Source organism: Nothobranchius furzeri, chromosome 19 (assembly GCF_043380555.1).
Source record: "Nothobranchius furzeri strain GRZ-AD chromosome 19, NfurGRZ-RIMD1, whole genome shotgun sequence".
Taxonomy (NCBI): Eukaryota; Metazoa; Chordata; class Actinopteri; order Cyprinodontiformes; family Nothobranchiidae; genus Nothobranchius; species Nothobranchius furzeri.
Window position 1 is genome coordinate 11,171,337 of NC_091759.1, and position 27,687 is coordinate 11,199,023.

Sequence of the window (27,687 nt, forward strand, 5' to 3'; positions counted from 1 at the left end):
TAATGTGCAATGGGGCATGGGTTTGTGCCTTCTGTGGTCAATGACCACCTCCTTAGTCTGCTTCTTTTAAAAAGGGTGTTGAAATCAAATTTTTAAATTTAGCACTATTCTTCAGGGAACATTCCCTAACTGTTCCCTGAAACTTACATCTTAGAGCTAACCTTCGAATAATCTTCCCTAAGGGTGGTCTGAAAGAAATATTCTGAATGTTGAATAGCTTTCAACAAGAGATCTAACTCATATTTCGTTGATTAAATAAATCACATCTTTAAATGGTGACTCAGGCCCTGTCCACACGTAGCCGGGGATCTGCCAAAACGTAGATATGTTTCTACGTTTTGGCCTGTCATCCACACGAAAACGGAGTTTTTTCACACGAAAACGGATCTTTTTAAAAACTCCGGCCAAAGTGAAGATCTGCGTTTTCTCCGTTTTGGGTGTCTGCGTGTGGACAGACAAAACTGGAGTTTTAAGGTCCGCAACGTCACTTTCCGCGACAAAAAAATGCTGACATCACGTGTGAGACCTGTGTTTACACTAGCCGACAGCATGGATGCCCTCAGAGCTGCGCTCGCTTTATCAGTTGTCCAAGCGCTTTTTTCTTCTTTTTTTTTGCAAGCGGAATTACTGCTCCTTGCGGAAGACCACAGACAAAGGACGAGGTTAAGAACGGGGGATGTACTGCCACCTACAGGTCTGGCATGTCCTTAACAACGTATTTATCCAGGTACGTGTGGATAGAGTGTTTTTTTTTAAATGAGGTGGTGTGGATGCAAGTTTTTGGAGGGGCGGATATTCGTTTTAAAAAAAAAACCGGCTACGTGTGGACTAGCCTCAGTCACGAAGAGTCTGAACAAGAACAGAGAGGAATTTGGAGACCGCTCCTGCAGAGGGTCACAGCAGTATGCAATATAGCATTGTTGTGTTGCCAAGCAACCACTGTCATCTTTTATATGTTTTTGTCGATTTTTTTTATTTTAAAAAGTCATTCCATTCCTTACCACGAGACACACATTCTGGTGTTTTTCACATATCAGATAGAAAAAATTATTTAGCTTGGAATGAAAGAGGGCATCGTAAAATTATCAACAGATTCGTTCATTTAAAGTAATCAAAATAAGGGAGTCATCGGAACGTGATCTCCAGCTTTGGCTGGATCCGTTTGAGTGTGAAGCTGCTAGGATGAGAATCAGCTCCTCTAAATCCGAGACCATGTTCTCCAGTTGGAAAAGGGTAGAATGCCTTCTCCGGGTCAGGGATGAGGTCCTGCCCCAGGTGGAGGAGTTTAAGTATCTCGAGGTCTTGTTCATGAGTGAGGGAAAACTGGAGTGTGAGCTCAATATGTTGAATGGTGCTGCGTCTACTCTGCAGTCATAAAGGCATTGTACTGATTTGTCGTGGTGTCTAAAGACGTACAGCACAGGAACTGCAGTCAGTGTGAATGGCAGTCCATCCAGAAGTCACACAGAAACCAGACCACCTCCGGACTGAATTTAGTGTAAAACAGGCTTCAGGGAACTATTTTTACCCTGTATCCTGAAGATCTGATGGTCTGCCTCTGGGAGACACAGTCACATTCTACTAACGATGTAGCTTCACCTGTTTTATTTTTCAGTTTTCTTTTTGTGTTCACATTCCTTTGAAATATGTTTGTCATTCATACCTATTATCTTTATTGTCCTTAATGCTTTTGATTTCCATTTGCCGAAGTTAAAATAGCATTATTATTTACTGTGACCTTTAGTAACACTGTGGTCATCATGAGTGACCAGGAGCCACTGACAAACGCTGACTTTTCGTAAAACTGTGGTTTCTTTACAATGAAGTAACTTGACTTCACGCATGTCTGAGTAAAGTAATGGAAACCTCCCAAACCTTTGGGTGTGTCTTTTCTCACATTGTGTACCAACATACTTTGGAATTTTGATATGATTATTAATCTCATTAACCTTGTGAAAATTCACAAAACGTTTATTGATCAGGAAGCTTATGTTGCCGTGATAGCAGGCTGACCTTGTATAACTCAAATATATTCAGATTGAAAATGCGCAATTTATTTTAGGTGGACATTGACATGTAAAATCCTAGTCTGTCATTTTTATACTGCCGACATTTAAATGAACCCTGATTAGAAGCACCTTATGGTCATAAAAATAAACACTGCATTTTTTAATATTTAGTAAGAGGGAAAAATCAAATATTTGGCAAATTGTGTTAAAAAATAACTAAAAATGAAGATGTACATGTATTAAAATATGATTATGTTATTGAAGCAGGTCTAAATGAACAGAGTCAAATATTACAGTGAAGGACAATATCCCCTTTAACAGAAGCAGGATCCCAGCAGGTTAAGATCAAGTTTTGCTCGTTAAAAAGTATTCCTGATGTTAACACATCTCACGTATCCAAAGCTCTTGCTGGACTTTAGCCTGCTGTTCAAACAAACAAGGACAGAAACTGATTATTGCATTGTTCTTTTCATTTAGTGCCCTGGGCACTAATTGTACAATTTAGCGTTTGAATGAAAGCAAAACCACAAAAGAGGCTTTTGAAGTTAAAGGTCAAAATAGGACTCACAAAGGTCCCTGCCTTTATACAACATCCATCTGAAAGCAAAATGTGAATTCTAAGCTGAAGGCTGAAACAGAGCATCCTCTCCTTGTTAGAAACTGTTCATCTCAGCAGCAGATACCATTAGATTGATTGATGTGACATAGGAGCTGCTTTCTGTAGTCCCCAACACAAAAAAGACCAAAGAAATGACGATAGAACCATAAGTGTCGGATCTCCTCAACACCTTAGCTGCACTTTGAAATCTGGTCCATAAAAGTTATGAACAGAATCGGTGATAAAGGGCAGCCATAGCGAAGTTCAACTCTCACTAGAAACGAGCCTGACTTACTGCCAGCAATGCACACCAAGCTCTGGCAGCAGTCATAAAGGGACATAACAGCCAGTATCAAGGGGCCCGGTACCCCACACTCCCAAAGTATCCCCCATAGGATCTCCCAAGGAATGCGGTCAAATACCTTCTCCTAATCCAGAAAATACACATAGAATGGTTGGGCGAACTCCTACGCACCCTCCAGGACCCCCCTAAATGTACAGGGCTGGTTCCGTTTTCCCCGGCCAGGATGAAAACCACATGGTTCATCCTGAATCTGAGGATTGACAATCTGACGGACCCTCCTATACAGAACCCCTAAATCAGTTGGCCCGCCCCTGCCTATAGAGTTGCCAAGCCATGGAATTGTGCCCAGATTATACAAGATGCCACAGTGGCATCTATGACTTCCGGATCACAGGTGGTTTTAATGTTTAGTCACAAACTACACTTGAGCTTAATGAATATACAGGTGCTGGCCAGTAAATTAGAATATCATCAAAAGGTTGAAAATATTTCAGTAATTCCATTCAAAACGTGAAACTTGTACATTATATTCATGCAATGCACACAGACCAATGTATTTCCAATGTTCATTACATTTAAATTTGATATTCATAAGTGACAACTAATGAAAACTCCAAATTTGGTATCTCAAAAAATTAGAATATTCTGAAAAGGCTGAATATAGAAGACACCTGCTGCCACTCTAATCAGCTGATTTACTCAAAACACCTGCAAAGGCCTTTAAAAGGTCCCTCAGTCTTGTTTTGAAGGCACCACAATCATGGGGAAGACTTCTGACTTAACAGCTGTCCAAAAGACAATCATTGACACCTTGCACAAGGAGGGCAAGACACAAAAGGTGATTGCTAAAGAAGCTGGCTGTTCGCAGAGCTCTGTGTCCAAGCACATTAACAGACAGGCGAAGGGACGGAAAAAATGTGGTAGAAAAAAGTGTACAAGCTCTAGGGATAACCGCACCCTGCAGAGAATTGTGACGACAAACCCATTCAAAAATGTGGGGGAGATCCACAAAGAGTGGACTGCAGCTGGAGTCAGCGCTTCAAGAACCACCACGAGGAGACTCATGAAAGACATGGGATTCAGGTGTCGCATTCCGTGTGTCAAGCCACTCTTGAACATGAAACAGCGCAAGAAGCGTCTCGCCTGGGCCAAGGACAAAAAGGACTGGACTGATGCTGAGTGGTCCAAAGTTATGTTTTCTGATGAAAGCAAGTTCTGCATTTCCTTTGGAAATCAAGGACCCAGAGTCTGGAGGAAGAGCGGAGAAGCACAGAATCCACGTTGCATGAGGTCCAGTGTAAAGTTTCCACCGTCAGTGATGGTGTGGGGTGCCATGTCATCTGCCGGTGTTGGCCCACTCTGTTTCCTGAGGTCCAGGGTCAATGCAGCCGTCTACCAGGAAGTTTTAGAGCACTTCATGCTTCCTGCTGCTGACCAACTTTATGGGGATGCAGACTTCACCTTTCAACAGGACTTGGCACCTGCACACAGTGCCAAAACCACCAGCACCTGGTTCAAGGACCATGGTATCCCTGTCCTTGATTGGCCAGCAAACTCGCCTGACCTTAACCCCATAGAAAATCTATGGGGTATTGTGAAGCGGAGGATGCAATACGCTAGACCCAACAATGCAGAGGAGCTGAAGACGACTATCAGAGCAACCTGGGCTCTCATAACACCTGAGCAGTGCCACAGACTGATCGAGTCCATGCCACGCCGCATTACTGCAGTTATTGAGGCAAAAGGAGCCCCGACTAAGTATTGAGTGCTATACATGCACATTCTTTTCATGTTCATTCTTTTCAGTTGGCCAACATTAGAGAAACAAACATTTTTTCATTGGCCTTTAGAATATTCTAATTTTCTGATATACCAGATTTGATGTTTTCATTGGTTGTCACCTATAAATATCAAAATTAAACGTAATAAACATCGGAAATACATTGGTCTGTGTGCATTGCATGAATATAATGTACAAGTTTCACGTTTTGAATGGAATTACTGAAATATTTTCAACCTTTTGATGATATTCTAATTTACTGGCCAGCACCTGTATACCGGCTGCATATACTGTAGTCCTTGGTCGGGGTGCAATATTTGACATATCACAAACTAAGATAAAAATTGAAATACAGGCTACTGCAAGGGACAATAAGAGTAAATTTGTGCACACATGTACATTTGCACATGTTTGAAGACCACACGTAGTCATATTTTTTCAATTTATGCAATTTCCCATGAACCTTTGCTGCTGCACTAGACCCTAGACCGGACTGGGTCAAACATCCTCCAAGTTGGTGGGTCACCACTCTGCCTGCTAGCTTAAACAGCTAATATTACCATGGAGCGGCATCGTCAGTGGCACACAGACAAATGACATTTTTAAAAATGCTGGGAGGAAGAATGTTTTTTACGGATATTAACACTAAAGCGATCTGCCTTATTTGTAACCAGTCTGTTGCTGTACTGAAGGAATATAATATCCGACGCCACTACGAGACAAGGCATGCAGGATTTTCGCAACACAAAGGTGATGCGCGAAAGAAAAAGACGAGGGAGCTGCTGGCTAAACTTTGTTCTCAGCAAGAGACTCTCACGGCCCTCAACAGCACAGAACAGTGCAACACGGGCCAGCTATGAGATTTCTGCACTAATTGCCCAGGCAGCGGAGATGAACAGGCAGGACTTGTAGAGGAGGATGGGACGTGGTTCAGGAAATCCGGGGTTTGAGCGGCGAGAGAATTGTGCAGAGTGATGTTTCCTGAACAGAGTAACAAACGGGGTTCAGAGGAGAATCCAAAAGCTTTATCCAGAAAAAACAGTCCAAGGTTCAGAGCCAAAAAAATCCAATATCCAATTCAAACGAGCGAAACGAGCAAGCAAAGTCAAGAGGCTGGGGCTACCTAACAGGGCAATCATCCGGCGTAGTGTGGTGTCTCCATCCTCCCTTTATACCCGACCTCCAGATTGGAGATTCGGCGCACCTGCAGCTCCCTCCGCTCCTCACCTGTGGAAGATTGCCTCAGAGATGGTTAGTGTGGAGAGAGCGCTCACCTCAGCTCAGGAACATGACGGAGCTGGAATAACGACAGATGGAGCACCTGCGATGGTTGGGAAGAAAACGGGCCTCGCCACACTAGTTTCCCAGAAGGTTTCCCAATGTGGAGGTAAGGTGTCACAATACCACCGCATCCTGCACCTAGAACTATGCGCCAGATCTATTGGCTTGGGAGATGTGGTGCGTGACGTAATCACAATCATAAACTGCATATGCTCAAAAGCCTCTCACACCGCCAGTTCAGAGCCCTTCTAGAGGAGGTTGATTCACAGTACAAAGATGTGCTTTACCACCAAGAGGTGAGGTGGCTGAGGCACGGGAAAGTCCTCAAAAGATTTTTGGGGTCGACCCAGGACATGTTGGAGAGGTTACATCTCCAATCTGGTCCGGGAACGCCTTGGAGTCCTGCCGGAGGAGCTGGTAGAGGTGGCCGGGGAGAGGACTGTCTGGAGCTCCCTAGTTGGGATGCTGCCCCCGCGACCCGGACCCGGAGAAGCGGAGGAAGACGACGACAGCTTTTATGGTAGATGTCACTGACCTGCTCAACACCCTGAACATTCAGCTCCAAGGTAAAGATCAAATCATCACTGAGCTGTTTGACCACATAAAGGCCTTCAGATTGAAGCTGCAGCCACTCTCGACATCTGTCAGCAGGTAGGTTACAGTTTTTTTTCGATTGCTAAAACTCAAAAAGCAAAAATGAGGCACAATTTTCACAACCTCTACTTCTGTTCGCAATCGCTTGACTCAATTTATCACTACTTGAGATTTCCTTATCATATTAGAACTCTGATTTTCCTCCTTTACACTCTGATGTCAATTTCACATTACCTTGCTGTCAAAACACAGCACACAATTTTCAGGTTTACACACACTTCTCACATAAATTCTCAAAGCTTCAATCAACAACACACAAATATTCAAATCTCTAAACTTTCAGGTCTGACGAGCAATTTGCAATCAGGGACTGCTGCATAAAAGTAAGTTTCCACAAGGCTACCCAGGTGTGTGAGTGGTTTCAGGACCACCCACGGTATTCCATTTTATATATTCCACCTTATTCCCCCTTCCTCAATCCCACTGAGGAGTTTTGCTCAGCCTGGAGGTGGAAGGTGTACGAAAGGAATCCACAGAGCCAGGTCCCACCGCTTCAAGCCATGGAGGAGGCTTGTAGAGATGTGGCCTTTGAGGCCTGTCAGGGCTTCATGAGGCACTCGAGGCGGTACTTCCAGTGCTGTTTGGACCAGGAGGACATCGCCTGTGATGTTGATGAGGCCCTCTGGCCAGACAGAGACCGGAGGCATGGTGCCCCATGATTATGCTTGAATGGGAGAGGGGGTGGGGGGTTTACAGTAACTGTAAAAATAAAATGTTTTGTCTCAAAATTGGTGTGTGTGTGTGTGTGTGGGGGGGGGGGGGGGGGTGTAACTGTAAAAATAAAATGTTTTGTCTCAAAATTTGTGTGATGTCTAATGTTTGTCTCACAGAAAAGTGGGCACCGTCATACATTCAGTGTTTAATTCATTGGGTTCCTTTTAGACAATTGTGTTTTCAGTTTTGCTCTTCAGTGTTCTTTCATGCTTGGTAGTGTTCACCCAAAGGCTACTTGTGTTTAAGCAATGAATGGTATGTGTGTGTCATGTGAAAATGTGGCTGTGTTTACCAAATGAAAACACGTGTTCCATTTTGGGAACATGTTACGATATGTGATGGCAGGATTTAGTTGCAAAGGGAAGCCACGGTTTAGGAATTTGTGTGTTATGTTTGGGGTTTTGTGTGTGCAGTTTTGAAAGAAACGTACAGTTTTCAAAACGCGTTTTAGCAATCGAAAAAAACTGTAATACACACACACACACAGACCTAATTTTGCCTATTATACAGTGGTTTATGCCATGAGTAAGTTCTGCCCTTGTTTATTGTGCTGCGGGGGACGGTGCTTTCTGCGGTAGGCCTACTATAACTTAATTGAAAGGCAGGTTCACAAATGTATTTATTCATTTATGATTGTAGATTGTGTCACTCAGTTTTTCCATTACATTGAAAACTAAAAACAATCAAATAAAAAGGTGACTGTTTTTTTTTTTGTTTTTCAGATACTATTTTAGTTTCCATCATTCTTACCCACAAACTTACGTTTCACATCTAACTTATTGGAATCCGTGGCTCCGGTGTGCGCTCCAGACGCATGGATCCACTTTCTGTCGGGAATAACTGACACAAGACTTGTCCACGTAAATCCGACAGCATTTAAAAATGAAAAACAAGACCTATTCATTATTTTTCTATGTCATAAAAAAAATTAAAACATGCTTTTGTCATTTTTGATAGGTTTTCTGTTGAAAAAAATGAAACATATACACGAATTTTGTTGTGATGATGTTTATGATTTAATCAAGTGAAAGCACATCAAGCATCTCACATAATAAGAGTACAATTGTTGTGTTTAATGTGGAATATTAGTAAATGTTATCACTGTTGTCCAGTAAAAACATGTTGCTGTAATGCAGGGGGTTATGTTCTAAAAAAAAAACCCGCAACAGGCAAAATATGCAAAAAACTCTGCTTTATTTTTTACAATTATTATAGATGTCTTAAGGCTGTAAAAACCCCTCACTACCTACCACTCAATAAGCTACACTTTTGTCAGACAGGCTGAGACGTTCTGCTTCGTCCGGTCAGCACTGCCAGCTGGCTCCAGCGTGTCAGGCCCAGTCACGTCCTTCAGCGCCGGGATGCGCTCCAGCAGCAGCGTACATCTGCACTTCCCCCTGCAGACACGCTCGTCACCTTCACAGACTTTTTCATACTTTTCTCTCTTGTTTAATTACTCTCAAACTTTCAATCGTACCTTCAAGTGCATAATATACACTGTTTTAAAAAAGCATGCACATTTGCACTAAAAAAATCTGCAAAATTGCAAAGGTGCAAAAAATGAACTGCAAGCACCACTGTAAATACAAACTTTTTCTAGTGCATGAAACAATATTTATACAGCGATATGTGTTATTGTTTGAAGACTTGCACACTTCCCCAGTCGGAGAGAGGTCAACCTGCCTAAATATGCAGCACTTCTCAGAAACTTGGACCAGGACGTTGAGTTGCGCTTCCAGGACTATAAGAAAAGTAGCAGCGACATGGAGCTGTTTTCTCAACCCTTCACCATTAGCGTGGATTCGGTGTCTGATCACATTCAGGTGCAGCTGATTGAGTTTCAGTGCGACTCTGATCTAAATAATAAGTTCATGTCACTAAACCTGAAAGACTTCTACACACGTCTCATCAGAAAGGTACCCAGACATTAGAAAACATGCACAAGTCATGTTGTCTTTGTTTGACAGCACATACATGTGTGAACAGACCTTTAGAGTGATGAACCTAAACAAGTCCAGGCTCAGAAGCACTCTGACTGCCCCCCACCTACAGGACATCCTCACCCTCTCAGCAGGTCAGCTGCAACCTAATGTTGAAAAGCTGATAAATGCCAAAGAACAGCTTCATGTTTCTCATCAGTAGTGCCATTTTAATGTTGCCGTCCCTGTAGTTGTGTTACTGTTGGGCAGGCATTCTGACATTTTTCACTACGAATGATTATAATTACAGACCGAAGTTCTATTTTCTTTTCGAAATACCAGTATGAGACATTTGTCATCTTTCGTTAAGTGTTCTTTACAGAATAGTTAAATAAATATTGACTATACTTTTCTACCATTTGTATTTCCTCTTTTTCCAAAATTTTATTACATTTGGCCCGCAGCCCTCTAATAGATTTTCATTTTGGCCCTCTGAGGGAAAAAGATTGGGCACCTCTGCCCTAAATAGACCTCACCAGGGAGCAGGGGCAGATCTAGAAAATTATTTATGGGGTGGCAGAAGAGGGGCAAACATTATATATGTACACTTTGCATTTATATATATATATATATATATATATATATATATATATATATATATATATATATATATATATATATATATATATATATATGTGTATATATATATATATATATATATATATATATATATATATATATATATATATATATATAGATATATATATATATATATATATACATGTAGAACATGTTCAATTGGAAGGGAACAAGGCTCTGGTAGCTTATACAATCCCCCCAAATCAAATTTCAAGAAAGACAAAACAAAAAAAAATATATTTTCCCTAAACTGAGTGTCATTGCCATTTTACTATAACATGCTTTATCCTCAATCACACAAACAAAATTTACATTTTCTTATGTCCCCACCCCCCACCCACCCATGTTCACAGCTCCCAGTTCACCAACAATAGATAATTACAATCAAATGCAACGCCCTTACAACTTTTCCTCCTCCTCCATGTAATTAATTAGTATAATTTTTTTTATACTTCTCTTTAAACTTATGCAATGAGGGACCTAGCTTTAGATCCTCACTTAGCTTATTCCAAACTCTTACACCCGTAACAGAAATACAAAATGACTTTAATGTTGTTCTAAAATATGTATGCCTAAAGTGAAGTTTGTATCTGAAATTATATACATTATCTGGTTTTATAAATAGCATTAATAATTTGTTTGGTAATAATTTCCTATGCACTTTAAACATGAATGTCGCTGTATATAGTTGAAGTAAATCTTTCAAAATTTAGTATTTTAGAACATATAAATAACGGATTAGTGTGGTCTCTAAATCTAACATTGTGAACGACTCTCAGGGCTCTTTTCTGTATGATAGACAAGGGTACAATAGATGTTTTATAAGTGTTACCCCATACCTCTACACAGTAAATAAGATAGAGATAAATCAATGAATAATAAAGGACATGGAGTGATTTATAATCCAAGTACTGTCGAGCTTTATTCATAATGTAGATGCTTCTCGCAACCTTATTATATACATGTTTAATTTGTGGTTTCCAACTTAATTTATTATCAATTATTATTCCAAGGAACTTATGTTCTGTTACTTGCTCAATTTCACATCCATCTATTTGCAGCTTAACCTCAGTTTTATTAGCCATACCAAACAACATACATTTTGTTTTTGCTATATTTAATGTAAGCTTATTTTCAATAAACCTTAGCATTTTTTGCTTGTTGTTCAAGTCTTTTTTTAATGGCAGGATTGTGGTTAATTAGCAAATCTAACATAGATAGAAAAATCCCTTTTTTCTCAGAATCAGAAGTCTCCCTGTGACTTCGCTGGGCTACATTTTCTGTTGCAGTTAGAACAAGGATCTCAGCCAGTGTTTTAATGTAATACCAATACTGATTTTCAGTTACCTGTTTCTTATTTTCCTCATCCATTATTGCAAATAATTAAGCATTTTTGTCCATGGTTTTTTGTTCTCTGTCCATGCAAACATGGCTTTCTGATCTTGCATGAGAACGGAAATGCTGTCTTTCATTTTTACCTTTTTCCAGTTTTTATAACCCTCAAGGGAGGTGAAAACAGTCCTTGGAGCATCAGGGAGGGGAAAATGCCTACAGGCAAAACAGTGCGCTGAATTGTTCAACTGTGAGTACTCCAGCCATGGATGGGAGTCGTAGGGTTGGGCATAGTTTGAACAATTCTGATTCAGATTCCAATTCCCTGTTTTGTTTCCAGTTCCTTATGACTGATTCTTTCAAGAGGCCGGGTCAGAAACGACACGTTTTCAACAAGCCAGCAAACCATAGGTCTTACTTCATGAAATAATCTGAACTTCTCAGTCATTTCTAATTCTATGAACTTAATAAAGTGAAACTTCAGAACGCAGTAATGCAAACACTTCCATCAGACTCCTCATCACTGGAATCAGTGACTTCGTCTGATCAGCGGACTGGGTATCAAAATTATGAGTTGGAATTGAACATTTTTAACGAATCTAGGAAACCCTTTAAATTACCTCTGGTTCCAGTCAGTACCTGTTGTCCATTTTTAATGACTCTACACCACCTCACTTCCTGTTTTGTATGTTGCACATTGCAATTTAATGTGACAGGTTTGAGGCACCGTATACTCTTAAGGAAATTTGCAAGACTCAACTGTGCAACATTCCATTTCTGTTTGTGTTAATACCTGTACCATAACTTACACTTTACATTGTTTTGCCCAGTATTTGTATTTGAATTTGTGTTCACTTCATTCTCTGCCCTCTTGTCTAGGACGATCTTACAGTGTTTTACATCTTGCATTTTAGATCTCTAAATTTTTGACCGCCTTTTCCACATTTTGATCCATTTTTCTTTCCTTAAACTTTTGACACACAGAACCCAGCACAAGAACTCCAATGTGCCAGGCCTGTTGGTTTTATGCACCAACGGCAAATAAAGAACCTTAGCAAAGAACAAACCATAGTCTGAAACTTCGCCTACTCCCCTGTGGCAGTTCACATGAAAGAATGCACACAACTCATTACATCACAGTGTCTACTTTACACTGCCGTTGCTTTTATCTTTCCCTGTTTTTAAATCTTGTGACGCAACAGTGTTTCTCATTTTAGCAGTTGCTGATGTCAAGAAAATTGTCACGAACTGAATCATAGCTGGATGCCAACGTCATGCCCTGCTTAACTTATCTGGTTTGGACGTCTCATGATGCAAGCAGAAGGCAGCACACCTAAACACACCCCGTGTACACAAGTATTTTTTTTATTACATGCTGACGATTATCTGGACTTGTCCTCCATTGTACTCCATGTTGTTCTGTTCTTTTTTATAGCCATGGGGAATAAAGGCGTCAAAAAAAAACGTTCCTCCCATTTTTACAATAACGAAGCATACCCACAGCTGAATGGTGCCAGTTTCTGTTTGTCATCAGAGTTTTAAGGTCACGCACTCAAAAGTTGGGTAAATTCCTGGCCTGTTTTGGGTAATTTGCTATTTTTGGGTTGTTGTTTTTAAGAGTTTGTCTGTGCTGTTTTTAGATTTAGAACAAGGATTCATCAATCTTTGTCCGAGATGCCTCAGAAACAAAAACATGACAGCAAACATCTAGAAATGGTCTAGTAAACCTACTAAATGTAGTATTTTTAATTGTTTTTGTTATGGTATTTGTTGTTAGTGGATTATTTGTTTGTTTTTTGCTAAAATGAAAAAGTAGAAATTAAGTAATATAAAAATGAAGAAGTTCCAGTGAAACAAAATATGGAGGGCATAAATAAACTATTTTAATGAAAATAGTTGAATTAGGCAAATTATTAGTCAAAAACGATTTACACTCAACAAAAATATAAACGCAACACCTTTTTTTCTGCTCCAATTTTTCATGAGATGGACTTGAAGATCTAAAATTCATTCCAGATACACAATATGGAATATGTCGGATCAGCATCTTGATGTGGCACACCTATGAGGTGGGATGGATTATCTTAACCAAGCACAGGTGCTCATTATCACACATTTAGACTGATTTGTGAACAATGTTTGAGAGAAATGGTAATATTGTGTATCTGGAATGAATTTTAAATCTTTAAGTCCATCTCGTGAAAAATCGGAGCAGAAACAATGGTGTTGCATTTATATTTTTGTTGAGTGTACGTATTCAACTTATTTCTTGTGAAACAACACCAATAAGGAATAAAATATGTTTTTAGAGCAATACTTCATCTTTTAATTTAGAAAAATGCAATAACAAATTGAGCAAAAATTAAGTCTGAATAAAAAAAAATTTAAAGTCCCAGGATATTGATTCCAGACGGTTTGGAGTTCCACAGCCAAACACTTTTACAGAACATGAAAGAAGAACTTACCGTAAATCCTCTAATACAGGCCTGTATTCAATTAACGACCGGGTCTCATATTTTGGCCGGTGTCGGAGTCGGCGGAGGTGAATAATGGCCGGTCTCTTAGGCCCTGTCCACACGTAGCCGGGGATCTGCCAAAACGTAGATATTTTTCTACATTTTGGCCTGTTATCCACACGAAAACGGAGTTGTTTTTTTTACACGAAAACGGATCTTTTTAAAAACTCTGGCCAAAGTGAAGATCTGCGTTTTCTCTGTTTTGGGTGTCTGAGTGTGGACAGACAAAACTGGAGTTTTAAGGTCCGCAACGTCACTTTCCGCGACAAAAAATGCTGACATCACGTGTGCGACCTGTGTTTACACTAGCCGACAGCATGGATGCCCTCAGAGCTGCGCTCGCTTTATCAATTGTCCAAGCGCTTTTTGCTTGTTTGTTTTTGCAAGTGGAATTACTGCTCCTTGCGGAAGACCACAGACGAAGGACGAGGTTAAGAACGGGGGAAGTACTGCCGTCTACAGGTCTGGCATGTCCTTAACAACGTATTTATCCAGGTACGTGTGGACAGAGTTTGTTTTTAAAACGCGGTGGTGTGGACGCAAGTTTTTGGAGGGGCGGATATTCGTTTTCAAAAAACCCCGGCTACGTGTGGACTAGGCCTTATTGTGGCTGGGTGGAATGTGATAACAAGCAAGTACGGGGGGGCGGCTGTGTCATCGTCTCACTTTTGATTTGCCAGTGATAGACCGCGAGGGTAACTTTAACCGTGCGGAGACGAAGAGGAGGCGAAAATTTGATATCAAGTTCAAAGAGAACGTGCGCTGCAGAACACTGGGGAGCAATAGGGGTTGTATGAACTAGTCGACTTCACTATAGTGACTTTTTATGCCTGTCATCGACCAGTCCCTGTCACGTGATAATGACTGGCAAGATGCAGTCCTCGGAAAAGACAGCAGCCTGCTGTCAGCAGGTGACAAGCTCCTGCGCTGGGGGGGGGGGCAACGCGCTGTGCCAGAGCGTCGGTACTGACACGCGATCGTTCATGTCGGTTCATTTCCTTTTATGTTTTCTGTCTTTTATTTGCGCCTGATGCTTTTCGCTGCTGTGGAGTGGGGCGCATCACCTTGTCCTCCGACGCACCGATCACTGATGGGGCCGGCAAGCAGCGAGCACTCCGCTGTTTTTGCGGTGGGTAGATCTTTTAGAACTGCAGTTCAAAGGTAACTCATAAGGTGAATATATATGAACCCAGGTAGCAGTTTCTCTTTAGGATTGAGAGGAGATGCAGGAAGATAATAAACAGGCAGGACAGAAAAATAGTCAAATAAAAACAAGTTAGTTTTTGTACCTGGTGGTTGCAACAAACAGACACCATTGAAGGTAATCAGAAGTGAGGAACAGAAAATGAAATAATTATTTTAATGTTTAGAGCAGCAGGAACTCCGAGAGGCTGCAGGCGCATCAGTGAGTTTGCGGCCGCTGCGCAGGGGGAGGGGGGAGTGGGCTGAAGCAGAAACTACCGTTGTTAAAAGAAATGTGTTTAACTTTGAAAATGTGGGCGCAGTTTTAATTGTCAAAAACTCCAGCGAACCATTAGTTCATTTTGCTCAAATAGAAATAGAGGCCTGCCTCTAATTCTGGTCCTCCTTCCAATAAAGGCCTGGAGCTTGATGAGCTTGAGTCAAATACAGGCCCGCGCCTGTATTTGAGGATTTACGGTATTCTGTCTTCCACTTCTGCTGTCCCACATGAAGCTAATATTTTAAAACCTGTTTTGATGCTTTGGACGGATGGAGGAATCACTTTATCATTTAAGGTGAAACAAATAAATCCTTAATTTCAAAAAAATCTAAAGAACTAATCTAACAAATTTTCCATAATTTTTTGTCAGTGTAAAATGTGTTATGCATGCATCTTTTGTTGCTATTTTAAGCATAATTACAGGGCTCCTCTTACGAAAATATGTAATTAGACGTTTAGATTGACGAAAGGTCAGTTTCCCATGGTCATCTCTGCATACAGTTCTGGTAGACAATGTGACACGCCTGATTACTAAGCACTAAGGAAGCCAAATGAGTGGCAGCCCGTCTCTTGTTGTGATGTATAAGAATGCAACCTGTTCAGCCAGAGAGAGTCGAACTTGTCACCATTGGTAGAGGATGATAAAATATTCTGAAAATTCTGCAAAAGTAAAGACAAAAATCTACAATACTACTCATGTTATTTATCGTCTGGACTGGAGCTGTGGCTGCTGTTGCGTTGGCCTCACAGAAAGAAGATTGTGAGTGAGACGTATGGTATCAGAACAGGAATGTTAAACACCAAATTCGCCAAACGCTACCACTCTTCTCCACAGTGCAACCTCAAAGGATCAACTGTGATGGTGATAGAAGTTATCCACAACATCGTAGGAACTCGACTCAAAGGGAAACATTCTGGATTGTGTTGTGAGCTACCAGATTTCCTCACCTCAATGAGGAGCTGGACTTTTCAGTTTTCTTCTGACATTTGAGTTAGTTTTTTAAACTACATTGTGACATAGTGTCTCACAGATTCAAGTTCATAATGGAGAAATGATATTATGGGCATTCTGTTTCTCAGAACATTACATTTGCACCTGTAACCTGGTAGAGCTGTATCACACTCTGTCTCTGTGTGTGTGTGTGTGTGTGTGTGTGTGTGTGTGTGTGTGTGTGTGTGTGTGTGTGTGTGTGTGTGTGTGTGTGTGTGTGTGTGTGTGTGTGTGTGTGTGTGTGTGTGTGTGTGTGTGTGTGTGTGTGTGTGTGTGTGTGTGTGTGTGTGTGTGTGTGTGTGTGTGTGTGTGTATATGTGTGTGTGTAGCAACACAGGTGATTTCAATTAGAAATCAGGCACTGCTCTACTTAAGGGGAAGGCACACTTAGCTCTGCATCTAACACTCCAGCACAGTAGGTGGTGGAAATGTGCCTAGAAGTTAGATGCCACCCGCCGATAAACACGAAGAATAAGAAGAAGAAGACGACGACAACGACAACTACGAAGACGACAACAAAGACGAAGAAGAAGACGACGAAGAAGAAGAAGAAGAAGACGACAAAGAAGAAGAAGACGACGAAGACAAAGAAGACGACAAAGACAAAGAAGAAGATGACGACGAAGAAGAAGAAGACGACGAAGAAGAAGAAGACAAAGACAAAGAAGACGACGACGAAGAAGACGAAGACGACGACGAAGAAGACGAAGAAGAAGAAGACGACGAAGAAGAAGAAGACGACGAAGACAAAGAAGACAAAGAAGACGAAGAAGAAGAAGAAGACGAAGACAAAGAAGACGACGAAGAAGGAGATGAAGACAAAGAAGACGACGAAGAAGAAGAAGAAGACGACGAAGAAGAAGACAACGACGAAGAAGAAGACGACAAAGACAAAGAAGACGACGAAGAAGAAGAAGAAGACGATGAAGAAGAAGAAGACGACGACGAAGAAGAAGACGACGATGAAGAAGAAGAAGACGACGACGAAGAAGAAGACGACGATGAAGAAGAAGAAGACGACGAAGAAGAAGAAGACGACAAAGAAGAAGAAGAAGACGAGGACACAGAAGACGAAGAAGAAGAAGAAGACGAAGACAAAGAAGATGACGAAGAAGAAGATGAAGATAAAGAAGACGACGACGAAGAAGAAGAAGACGACGAAGAAGACGACGACGATGACGAAGAAGATGATGACGACAACGAAGAAGAAGAAGATGACGATGAAGAAGAAGACAAAGACAAAGAAGAAGACAACGACGAAGAAGAAGAAGACGACGAAGAAGAAGAAGACAAAGAAGATGACGAAGACAACGAAGACGACGACAAAGAAGACGACGATGAAGAAGACGACGAATAAGAAGAAGAAGACGACGAAGGAGACGACGAAGAAGAAGAAGAAGCTCTGCATCTATTGTGGCTGTGCTGAGCTCGTTGCAGGTAAAGACTAACGGGTGAACCTTGCTGTCTCTTAACTGCTTCCTCTTGTTAGTTAGTTTTAATGTATTTAATGACTTTTATTGATCTATAGCAGCTGTGCTGAACTCTTTACAGAACTCCTTGCAAGAAGCTCACAGTTGTGCCAAACAGGGGAGACCAGGAGTCACTGATCAGAAGGAGTAAACATCTGTCCAGCACTGAGTTGGACGGCTGGAGGCACTGGGCCGATTGTGGGGAAGCTCAAGTCATCGTCACTACCTGGCTTCATACATGTTGGTTTGATGAAGACAATTAAAGTCTCCCACCCCCCCTACCCCTCCTAGATTTTAATTGGTCTCACTGCTCTGTTTTGTAGGCACAACCTGCACAGACTGAGCTTTTATGGGGACGTTCAGCTTTTGCAATTTTGAATGAATTATCTATTTTTGAAGTGATCCGATTCTGTGCTTCATTGCCCACATTGATGCTGGTTGGTCAGATTCACTTCATATAACATCTTGAAGGCTGATCTGCGAGTGTTCCACACCTATTTTGTTTTACATTCTGCAACATAGAAACAAAGTTCACAAGGACCCTGTTTGGACCAGAATTGGCGCATACCAGCAGGTTCTGAGGACATCAACACAGCACATCGAGAAGACGATAAAAAATACGTAATCTGGCATAATTTGCACCTCGAGACTTAAGTTGGACATGCAAAAAGAACATGGAAAAGACGTTGTTGCAGTGTGTCTTTGCTCAACAGGTCTAATTTCCGGCACCTGTGTTAGCGGTGACGCCCAAAAAGTTACCCAAAAAATGTTTAGCATCATACTGACGTCTAAGTGGGGTCATAGTTAGAGGTCCACGTTGCAGATCTACTTTACACATCCTGACGATTTCTAAAATTGATCTTGGACCAACCGACTAAAGCAGAGCATGTCTCAGCCAGTAGAAGCTAACAATTAGCATTAGCAATCGCAAAACATGCCAGAACGTTTTCGGGCTAGTGTTATTTGTGGATATAAAACCTCAACATTGCAAAGAAAACAGTAGTATTGCTGTTAACCAATCAGGGGCAAGATGTCTGACCATCAGGACTAAAATCCTGACTTTTTCCGATCACCACCTCTTCAGCTAAATTCGACTCCCTGAGGGCGCCAGAGCTTGTTTTCCACAGAAACACTCATGAAGCATTAATTTATACTAGAGACCACAAATGTGTTGAAAAAACAAACTCGGTTTTTACAAAACAAAATCTCACTAGAGAAAGTGTAAATCTTTGTTCATAGCAACAGAAACCAGACGAGACCAGGTCTGTTTAACATGCTGTGTGTGGAAACAACACTTTGAGGAGTTCAACACCTCAAAAATGCAGGTTTCCTCTTTGAAGTAACATGTTTTAGTAATCCGACCATTTATTAGACCAAACAAAAAGCTTGACAACACTGACAACTAGCAGTTTTGTAAAAAGTGGAGATGTTTCTCATGGCAAACAATGGATTCCACAGCAATGTTTATGTTCTTTTGAGCCGGGTCTACCAGATTTTTATTTTTACTGCCTGCAGAGGTATTTGAAGTTCAATGGGGCACTGATTTATTTTCTCAGCATGTTACAATTTTCTTTTTTACATTGTGTGACCTTTTCAGATTTACATCTTTTGTTTGTTTTTAAATCCCATTTTTGCACCTACTGAATGATCAAGTTTATTTTAAAAAATAATCTTTGTGTGCTTGGTTTTACCTCCTCCTGATACAAAGTGTTGCCTGATTTATGTGTGCAAAAAAACTATAGTTTTATGTTCTTTGTATTTTTTTTCTATTTTACAATAACTTACTAATCTTTGTGTTGAACCTTTTCTTTGCACAGTAGTTGAATTTAAAGAAATGAATTATTTTCTAAGAAATCAAACAGAAAAAGAAAATAAGACAAAAATAATAAATGAAACAACATCATGAGACATATTTATATGCGTGAACATTTCTGCACTTCACCTGCAGAAGTGTGAAAAAGGTCTAGGTCATGCATGTTATCAGTAATCATGAAGTTGCAAAGTTGAGCAGGTTCCCAACAAGAAAAAGATGGAATGTTGCTGCCTAATGTTTAAAGCAGAGATATTACTACGTTTTTGCCTGATTTTACCCACAAACTCTGCACCTGTCTGCTCTAGTTGAGAGCTGTTTTTGTGGTTAGTGGGGAAAAAAATTGCACGAGTTAGAGATTCATTTTTGGGATGTGCTGGAGAAGGCTTTGTGCAGCGGTCAGACTCCGCCATCATCAAAGCAAGATCTTGGTGAAACATGAATGCAACACTGGTTGGAAATAAATCTGGTGACGTTGAAGAAGCTTATTGAAACAACGCTGCAGCAAATGTGTGCTGTAGTCAAAGCTAAAGGCAACCCAACACAACATTAGAGTGTGTGAGCTTTTTTATTAATGGTGAAAATTTTTGACTGTGCAATCTGTGGAAGTATAAAGTCTGGCCATGACAAACATGGTCGTGGGGTGGAGTCAAACGGTCTCTGCATGCTTTTGGACACACTAGAAACAGTCAGAGCAACCAACAGCGTATGATGGATGATGATGATAATGCACAAGTTTACATAAAGGAGTAATAAATATCTGTTGCTAGCATGACTCAGCTGCATCTTTCACTAAAGCAGAAACCTCAGTGATTAATTATCCATTTCACAGTTAAATGTTGAGGGTGTGTTCCTACACACTCCCTACACACACACAACTGCAATAAAGATTAAATAAGTATAAAATCTGTATACTGCAGTACTTCATCATTGTCTGGACTGTTGATTCAAGCAGTAGTGGCTGTTTGCCTTTGAGCTGATTATTCTGCAGCCAAGCATTCAGAAATATGGCAACATTTTTCAGGAATGAAACCTGACCAGGTGCTGTGTTTGTGTTGCACCTTCGTTTATGAAAATAAGTTAAGGAGAGACAAACTGCTGCAGACAAAGTTTCCTGCTTTTACCCAAATTGTGTATCACTGCAGATAGAAAAAGTGACACATTTGTCTCCAAAAATGTTGTGAAAAATAAACATTTAGGTTTGTATGAAACATTTGTTTTACCATTTTTGGGAAAATTCTGCACATTCTGTCTTGCATGTTTATTTACATTTATTTATTTATTTTTTTTTTTTTATTACCGGTCGGTTGTGGTGAGGGCTAACTTCTGTGCTTTTTTTAGCTGCTGCTGAAGATAGAAGCCCCAAGAGACAAAATAACCAAAGTGTGGCCCAGGGGCATTTTCAGCCCTCTGTGTGATTTTATAAAGCCCCCAACATCATATAAAATGTTGTAATTTTGACTTTAAACGTTAAACAAGCTGAAAAAACATTTTAAATGATTTGGTGGCATTTAAAGGTGTGGTGTGTAAAAACATTTGACTCTTTAGCGCCACGCAGTTCACAGAAGGTATTGCAGCTACAGTAGCCCACATGCAGCAAAAAGCCAATGTGTCATGATGGCGGCTGCGGAGGAGAGGGTGACACTGTAGCACTGACAGCTACTTTGCTACATTCAGCGTCTTTCTCACGGAGCCGAGAGCCCTCTGTCCGTCCTGTGAATGTATGAAGAACGAGCCTGATAAGGCCTTTGCAACAGCTCCAGTGGTGCCGCATCTACAGTGTCTGCCAAGTCAATCGTCTCCCTCTCCCCCGCAGCCGTGCATGCATCACCACAGTTATAAATGACTTCCAGCTTTCAATCCAGCGATCACATGCAGTTAGAGCAGGGCAAGCAACCCGAGGGGAAGGAGGAGAATTACCCCAATCCAGCAAGGCTGCCATGGAAAGAACTGGCGCCACCCAATGTTTAGAGGGAGGATGAGGACATTCATGTCAAAGCGCAAAAGCAAATCGTGGCACATTATATCTGACTTGTCCCTAAACAGCTACGGGATTTCAGGATGCTGCATGGCTATGGAGCGCTGACCATGTGTATGTAACATATGAAATTACAAGCTTATAAGAATACTTAGACTAGATGCTGGTGAGAAATAATAAAAGGAAAAAAGTTTGTGAACAGATACACAGAATTTAAAAGTAAACAAGTAAAAATATTACACAAATCTGAACAAGATCACTGATCTCAATATCTTCATAGATGTTGATAAAATCCCACAAGACAAGTAATTTACAAATGTCTGTTGGGAGATGCATTTTCGTACTTTTTCAGTATTTTTTCTCTACAAGAAACAGGTCGACTGTTAAATTTCAACTCAATAACACTTTACCCTGCAGGCGGTATTGACAGAGACATTGACAATCCCTGCCTTTGACTTCAACAAACAAAATACAATAGTGCTGTCTTTGTGGTTGAACCGGACTGTCTGCATTCTTTCTAGGTCGGGCTTGCAGAAAGTTGCAGCTGTAGACATCTGCAGGTTATTTCAGGTGGTTTTTGGAGGGGATTATAATTTCATGCTTAATTTGACCAACAACATCTTTGATGTTTGCACATTTTCTTCTTTCAGCCTTTCACTAGCCACTCCCACTTTCTCGTGCACGGCATATTTTCACTAGTTAGGATATTTTTTCCTCTTATGTCTCTTCTTGTTGTTCTTACAGCAACACTTTTTTGTCTTTAATTTCTTCAGCACATTCCACTGCTTTGTGCAATAAACTTCTTTAAAAAACGTTGTTTAATTATGAACTATTGCACGTCATTTTGATACTTTTGAATGAAATCTACAAAAATGTCATGCCCTAAGCTCAGTTGTTTGTGTTACCTTGTTGATAAAAATGAAATGCAAAATATCTATTTTGAAAGAAATTGTACTATGCAGATCTGTTTTTGTAAAAGAATGGTTCCAGTCTGGTTCAGAAATTTGTCAAATTCATCAAACAATTCAGTAGTTTTGTTTGTATTTGCATCAATAAATCAATTTACTTTAGGTAAGAACTTCTTAGAACTTTGGACGAGCAACTGAGTCACTATTTGATATCTATTTTTTTTCAGTTTGATGAAAATTATGACTAATTGAAGCGTTAGAGTTAACTAGTTACATTTTTATTTAAGCCCCTAAAATTGCCCTTTTTTAATTTAAATGTATTTTTCAGACTAATCATTTTCAATTCAATAATAATCAAAGATTCCACAAAGTTTTTAACAAATGGGATTGCATTTCAATCCATTAGATTTTTTTTAATTACCTAGTCTCAGCGTTAAAGACACTCAATCATATTTAGATCTTAAATATAGAATAAACATTAAATTTATATTATTTTTTAAATAAATCTATTAATTTATATCCCACTTCAATCTGCAATATAATATTTGAAACTAAATATAAGGTGATTAATCTAAAACCATGTCCTGTTTTGATTATTCAGGTCAATTTCTGCAGCAGTGGGGTAATTTGTGACTGCAATACATTAGATGGCCGCTAGATGTCTCTAACGGGGTGATTAGGTCCTAGTGGGACCGAGAAGAAGATAAGCAAGATGGCTATTGCTAACGCTAACTAGCAGTTGACGTTAAAATGTTGCGTTTTTGATGTTTTGGGTTGCGTATTCTCCCAACTTGCTTAAGACGGGGCTCTTACACCTACCCCCTGGTTCTCTAAAGGCAGAGGAAGGTAAAAAATATTAGTTTTTGTTTTTAAAGAGGTTAGTTTAGTGTTTTTCCAAGAAGATTTGTTGTGTTTCGTCTCCGACAGTCAGCTGTCAGTCAGTTAGGGGAGCCTCTGCTCTGATCCACGGTTCTGCCATGTTCCCAGTTTTTAATCAACATAAACTGATGTGTTGTCATTTTATTGGCGCAAGCTAAGAACAAATAAAGTCTAAAAAGGTATTTATTGATATAACTCGCAGAGAACTATCAGCCTTCGTCATTGCTGAAGTTAACCCGATTATTGACATTCTCCCCTTTTTCTGTTAGACTGATAAATTGCTGCTAAACTGTTGTTGTTCCGATGCCTTTTAATCAATTCAGACAATTGTTTTCGTAGAATAAAACTTAATTGACAACCCAGGCAGGACTAGAGACAGTTTAAAAGTCTTAGACATCAGGGATTGGAGGCTTTAAGACTTTTTATTATATTCCAAACTTAATTTAGGTTCTGGGATCAGAAGGATCTATAGACTGAGTGTCTGGAAGCTTGAATTTCTGATACACTTTTACAAACTGGTGCAATTGATTTCTTATTAATATTTTATAATAGCGTTGTTAAATATCAATAAATATCAGTGCATTAGCTAAATGTTTCTATTTAAACAAGAATTCTGATCAAGTAATACATTATATTTGATGTATATTTTAATGAAGCCAATGGCTGGTGTTGCTTTTCCTCCTTGTTCCAGGGTCCGTGGGAACGTGCAGCCATGGCAGCTCCTGTGAACGTCCAGACTCCCAGTAAGACCTGGGAGCTGAGTTTGTACGAGCTGCACAGAAGCCCACAGGTGAATCTCAGTAAAGTATCTGGAGAATGTTGTTGACCCTAACCATAGCCTGAAGCGATTAGAGCATTGCATCAGGTCTGACAGGTAAAGGCTTACAGGTGTTGCTGCAGGTCTGGAGTGGAACTCTTGCACCTGGGTTCTGGTCCTGCTGGGTTCAAGGCTTCAGGTCAGAATTAGGGACATGTTAAAGGGTTTTGCATCATGTAAAAGAATGTCTTACGGTGAGAGCTTAGTTTTAGCCGTTAAACCCAACATGATCTCGGCTGGGATCGGTTTGTGCCAAACTGTGAAAAAGAGTTAAAGTTTAGGTAAAAATTCAATAATGCACAAACGTTAAACTTACATCAGACCGTTGAAGTCTGATAGTTTAAGTTTTATCACTAGGATTTTCCATCATTTTATGTGTTTGTTGACTTTGTGTTCTAGCTCTAGTCTAAAAGAAAAGCTTCAGAACTGCGAAGGCCGTTAGAAAAACCCGTGACCTTGGCACAAGAGGAAAACATTTCTGTAACGTGATTTAGTCTTTTCTAGAATAAAAGAGTAATTTGAACTTTTGTGTCAAGGAGGCCATCGTGGATGGGACAGAGGTGGCGGTGTCTCCTCGTTCGCTGCACAGCGAGCTGATGTGCCCCATCTGTTTGGAGATGCTGAAGAACACGATGACCACCAAAGAGTGTCTGCATCGCTTTTGCTCCGAATGTATCGTCACAGCGCTGCGATCTGGGTAAACTCCCAAGCAGCAGAAACATCAGATCGTTTACATTTTTAACACACAAGAATAAAAATCATTGGATAACACAAGTAACGCCCGATCTTCACTCTGATACCTAAGGAACAAGGAGTGTCCGACCTGCAGGAAGAAGCTGGTCTCCAGACGTTCGCTGCGCCGGGATTCAAACTTTGACGCTTTAATCTCCAAGATTTACCCCAATCGTGAGGAGTACGAAGCCCATCAGCGCAGCGTCCTCGAGCGACTCAACAGGCTGCACAACAAGGAAGCGCTGAGCTCCAGCATCGAGGAGGGGCTCCGCCAGCAGGCCCGCTACAGGTCCGAGGGGTGGGGGAGGAAAGGGCAGATAGCTACAAGTGTCCCCAAGCTGATGAGAAAGCGGTTTTCTTTAATCTAGTTGGACTGTTTTTACTTGAGCAGAAAAGTAGCTTAGTGAGCAAACGGGAGCAGATTTATAGTAACGCTAACTAGCAGTTGACGTTAAAAATGTTGCGTTTTTGATGTTTTGGGTTGCTAGTTCTCCCAACTCAGGGTATCCGCGGGTCCTTAAAAAGTCTTAAATTAGCTTTTCCTAATTTAAGGCCTTAAAAGTCCTTAAAAATGACAAATAATCCTTAAATCCAGTTTCCAAAGGTCTTAAATTACCAAAGACCCAATAAACAAGATTCTTTTATTTCTATAAAAATTCTGTGAATTTCTAGTTAGCGTTCAGCATTTTTTGTGTATGATGATGACGTAAGCGGAACCGTACGCAGTCAGTTGATTGTGAAAGGGGGCTATTTTTTTTAGATGAGCACATTAGCTGGTTACGCTAGTGGGAGCATGCGCCATGGGAAAGGGCAAGTTTAATGGTAACTGGATGGCTAATCCCACGTTCGCGACGTGGTTAGCGCCGGTTCCAGGCAATAGCTGGAAATTATAGCTTAAATTTAATTTTTAAAATAGCTTAAATTTGGTCAAAGTGGCCTTAAAAAGGTCTTAAAAAGTCTTAAATTTGACTCCCTTAAACCTGCAGATAACCTGCCAACTAGCTTAAGACGGGGCTCTTACACCTATCCCCTGGTTCTCCTGGGTCATAATTTAGATAAAAGGCTAAACTTACATAAACTGGTTTTAGTTTTGTTAAAATAATTTATTTACGTTTAAATGCTCCAACGATCACCAAATAACATGTTTTGTTTACTTTTATATAAATAGAAATTTGTTTTTAAATGAATGATTTAAACTATTTTAAAACAGATAAAGGAGTTTCCTGCCCCCCATCAACAGCTCTCTGGCGCCATCTTGTGTGTGTTTTCTCTTCTTCTTTCTTAATTTCTCTGATTCACCTAAATTCCTTTTGAAAGCAATATTAGAAACCAAGAAGCTTCAGCAAAACATAAATCTATTATCCTCTGAAGCTGATCGTGCTTTCCTCCTGCAGAAACCACCGGGTGAAGAAGCCAACTCAAGAGAGTGACAACACCACCTTCAGCGGCGGTGAGGATAACGGCGACTCCCGTTCACACCTGTCCCATGACTCCGCCCCTTCGAACACCCCCCACCCCAGCGGTCAGACCCCCCCTGAGGCCGGGCCGAGCCGGAAGCGGCAGCGGGCGTCTGACTACGGCTCGGGCCCCGAGGCGGACAGCGGGAGCCCGACTCCTCCTCTGAGACGGACGAAAGAGAGGCCGGCCTCCGAGATCGAGCTGGTGTTCAGACCCCACCCCCAGCTGGTCCACCCTCAGGACTACAACCAGACCAGGTGTCCGAGTGTTACGACTCGTCTGCTCACTCGTGACGAGGTGATCCTAACATTTGCGTGTTCTGATGCTTCCCAGGTATGTGAAGACAACAGCTAATGCCACCGTGGACCATCTGTCCAAATACCTCGCGCTGCGCATCGCTCTTGAGGACAGAAGAACCGACGGAGAGGTGGAGGACAGAGGAAGAGAGGAGGAAGGAGGGGCACAGGGAGGAAGCGAGAGTGGAGGAACATCGAGGGGTGGAGAAGGCTCGACTCTGAGTAACATCAGTGAGAAACAGTACACCATCTACATCACGACGAGAGGAGGACAGTTCTCTGTGAGTCGCGTCTCGTTTCTCAGCTTCAGTGCGGAAACAAAAACTGTCAGCAGCTGTGATGAAGTCTGAAGATGATGGAGCTGCTTTAAAACTGCAGTCGTTTTCCTTTTTCCTATTTTAACTTTTTAGTCTTAAGCACCTTGTGATTTATTTCTGGAAAGGCGATATATAAAAACACTGCCTACTCCTTTTTAATGTGTTTTCTGTTACCTGCTATCATACCTCACACACAACGTCCTGATTGGCCTCAGTTTGGAGAAATAGCTTCTACACCAGGCAGGACTGATAAGCTAATGGTTAGTGCTGCAGTCCTAAAACGGCTCCATTATCAAACGAAATTTGATGTCAAAATCTAATTTGCTTAATGTTGAAGCCCAGCGTTGGCTTTTTGGGTTATTATTATTGTTTTAAAACACAAATCATGTAACTTTCTGCAGTTTTTTGCCTCTTTGTTTACATTCTTCACCTCCATCTTTGCTCCCAGACTCTCAACGGTTCTCTGACTCTGGAGTTGGTCAACGAGAAGTACTGGAAGGTCAGGAAGCCTTTGGAGCTGTACTACGCTCCCACCAAAGAACAGCAGCAACCACAAGCCCCGCCCCCACCGCGGCAGAAGTCTCCTCAACAGGACGGGTGAATGAGAGCAGAGCTGCTTCATTCTCCCTCAGCTTATGCTCGTTAACTCTAGCATTAAAGTATCTGATCACATTTTTATACTTTTATTTTGAAAAAGTGACTTCTGACCAGTTAGTAAAGGAAAAGGGTTCAGCAGCGGAGACAAAAATAAAAGCTGGGATTCCTCCTGATTAGAAATTGTAACGTTTGGATATTTCTTTCCGGAGATGTAATTTTTTTTTTTT

General features: G+C 40.9%; 1 protein-coding gene across 2 annotated transcripts; it reads left to right on the forward strand.

The window, feature by feature from the left end:
• The first annotated feature begins 23,070 nt into the window (after positions 1-23,070).
• On the forward strand, positions 23,071-27,646 carry LOC107394441 (E3 ubiquitin-protein ligase RING2-A). 2 transcript variants are annotated; one of them, XM_015973372.3, is made up of 7 exons: positions 23,071-23,210; positions 23,935-24,033; positions 24,597-24,757; positions 24,866-25,081; positions 26,187-26,507; positions 26,584-26,827; positions 27,312-27,646. In XM_015973372.3, the coding sequence occupies exons 2-7, from the start codon at positions 23,956-23,958 to the stop codon at positions 27,462-27,464; spliced, it is 1,173 nt and encodes a 390-aa protein (XP_015828858.3). In that variant the 5' UTR covers positions 23,071-23,210; positions 23,935-23,955; the 3' UTR covers positions 27,465-27,646. The 2 variants fall into 2 exon arrangements, with proteins under 2 accessions (XP_015828858.3, XP_054600988.2); XM_054745013.2 differs by having other exon boundaries at positions 24,600-24,757.
• The last annotated feature ends 41 nt before the right edge of the window (positions 27,647-27,687 follow it).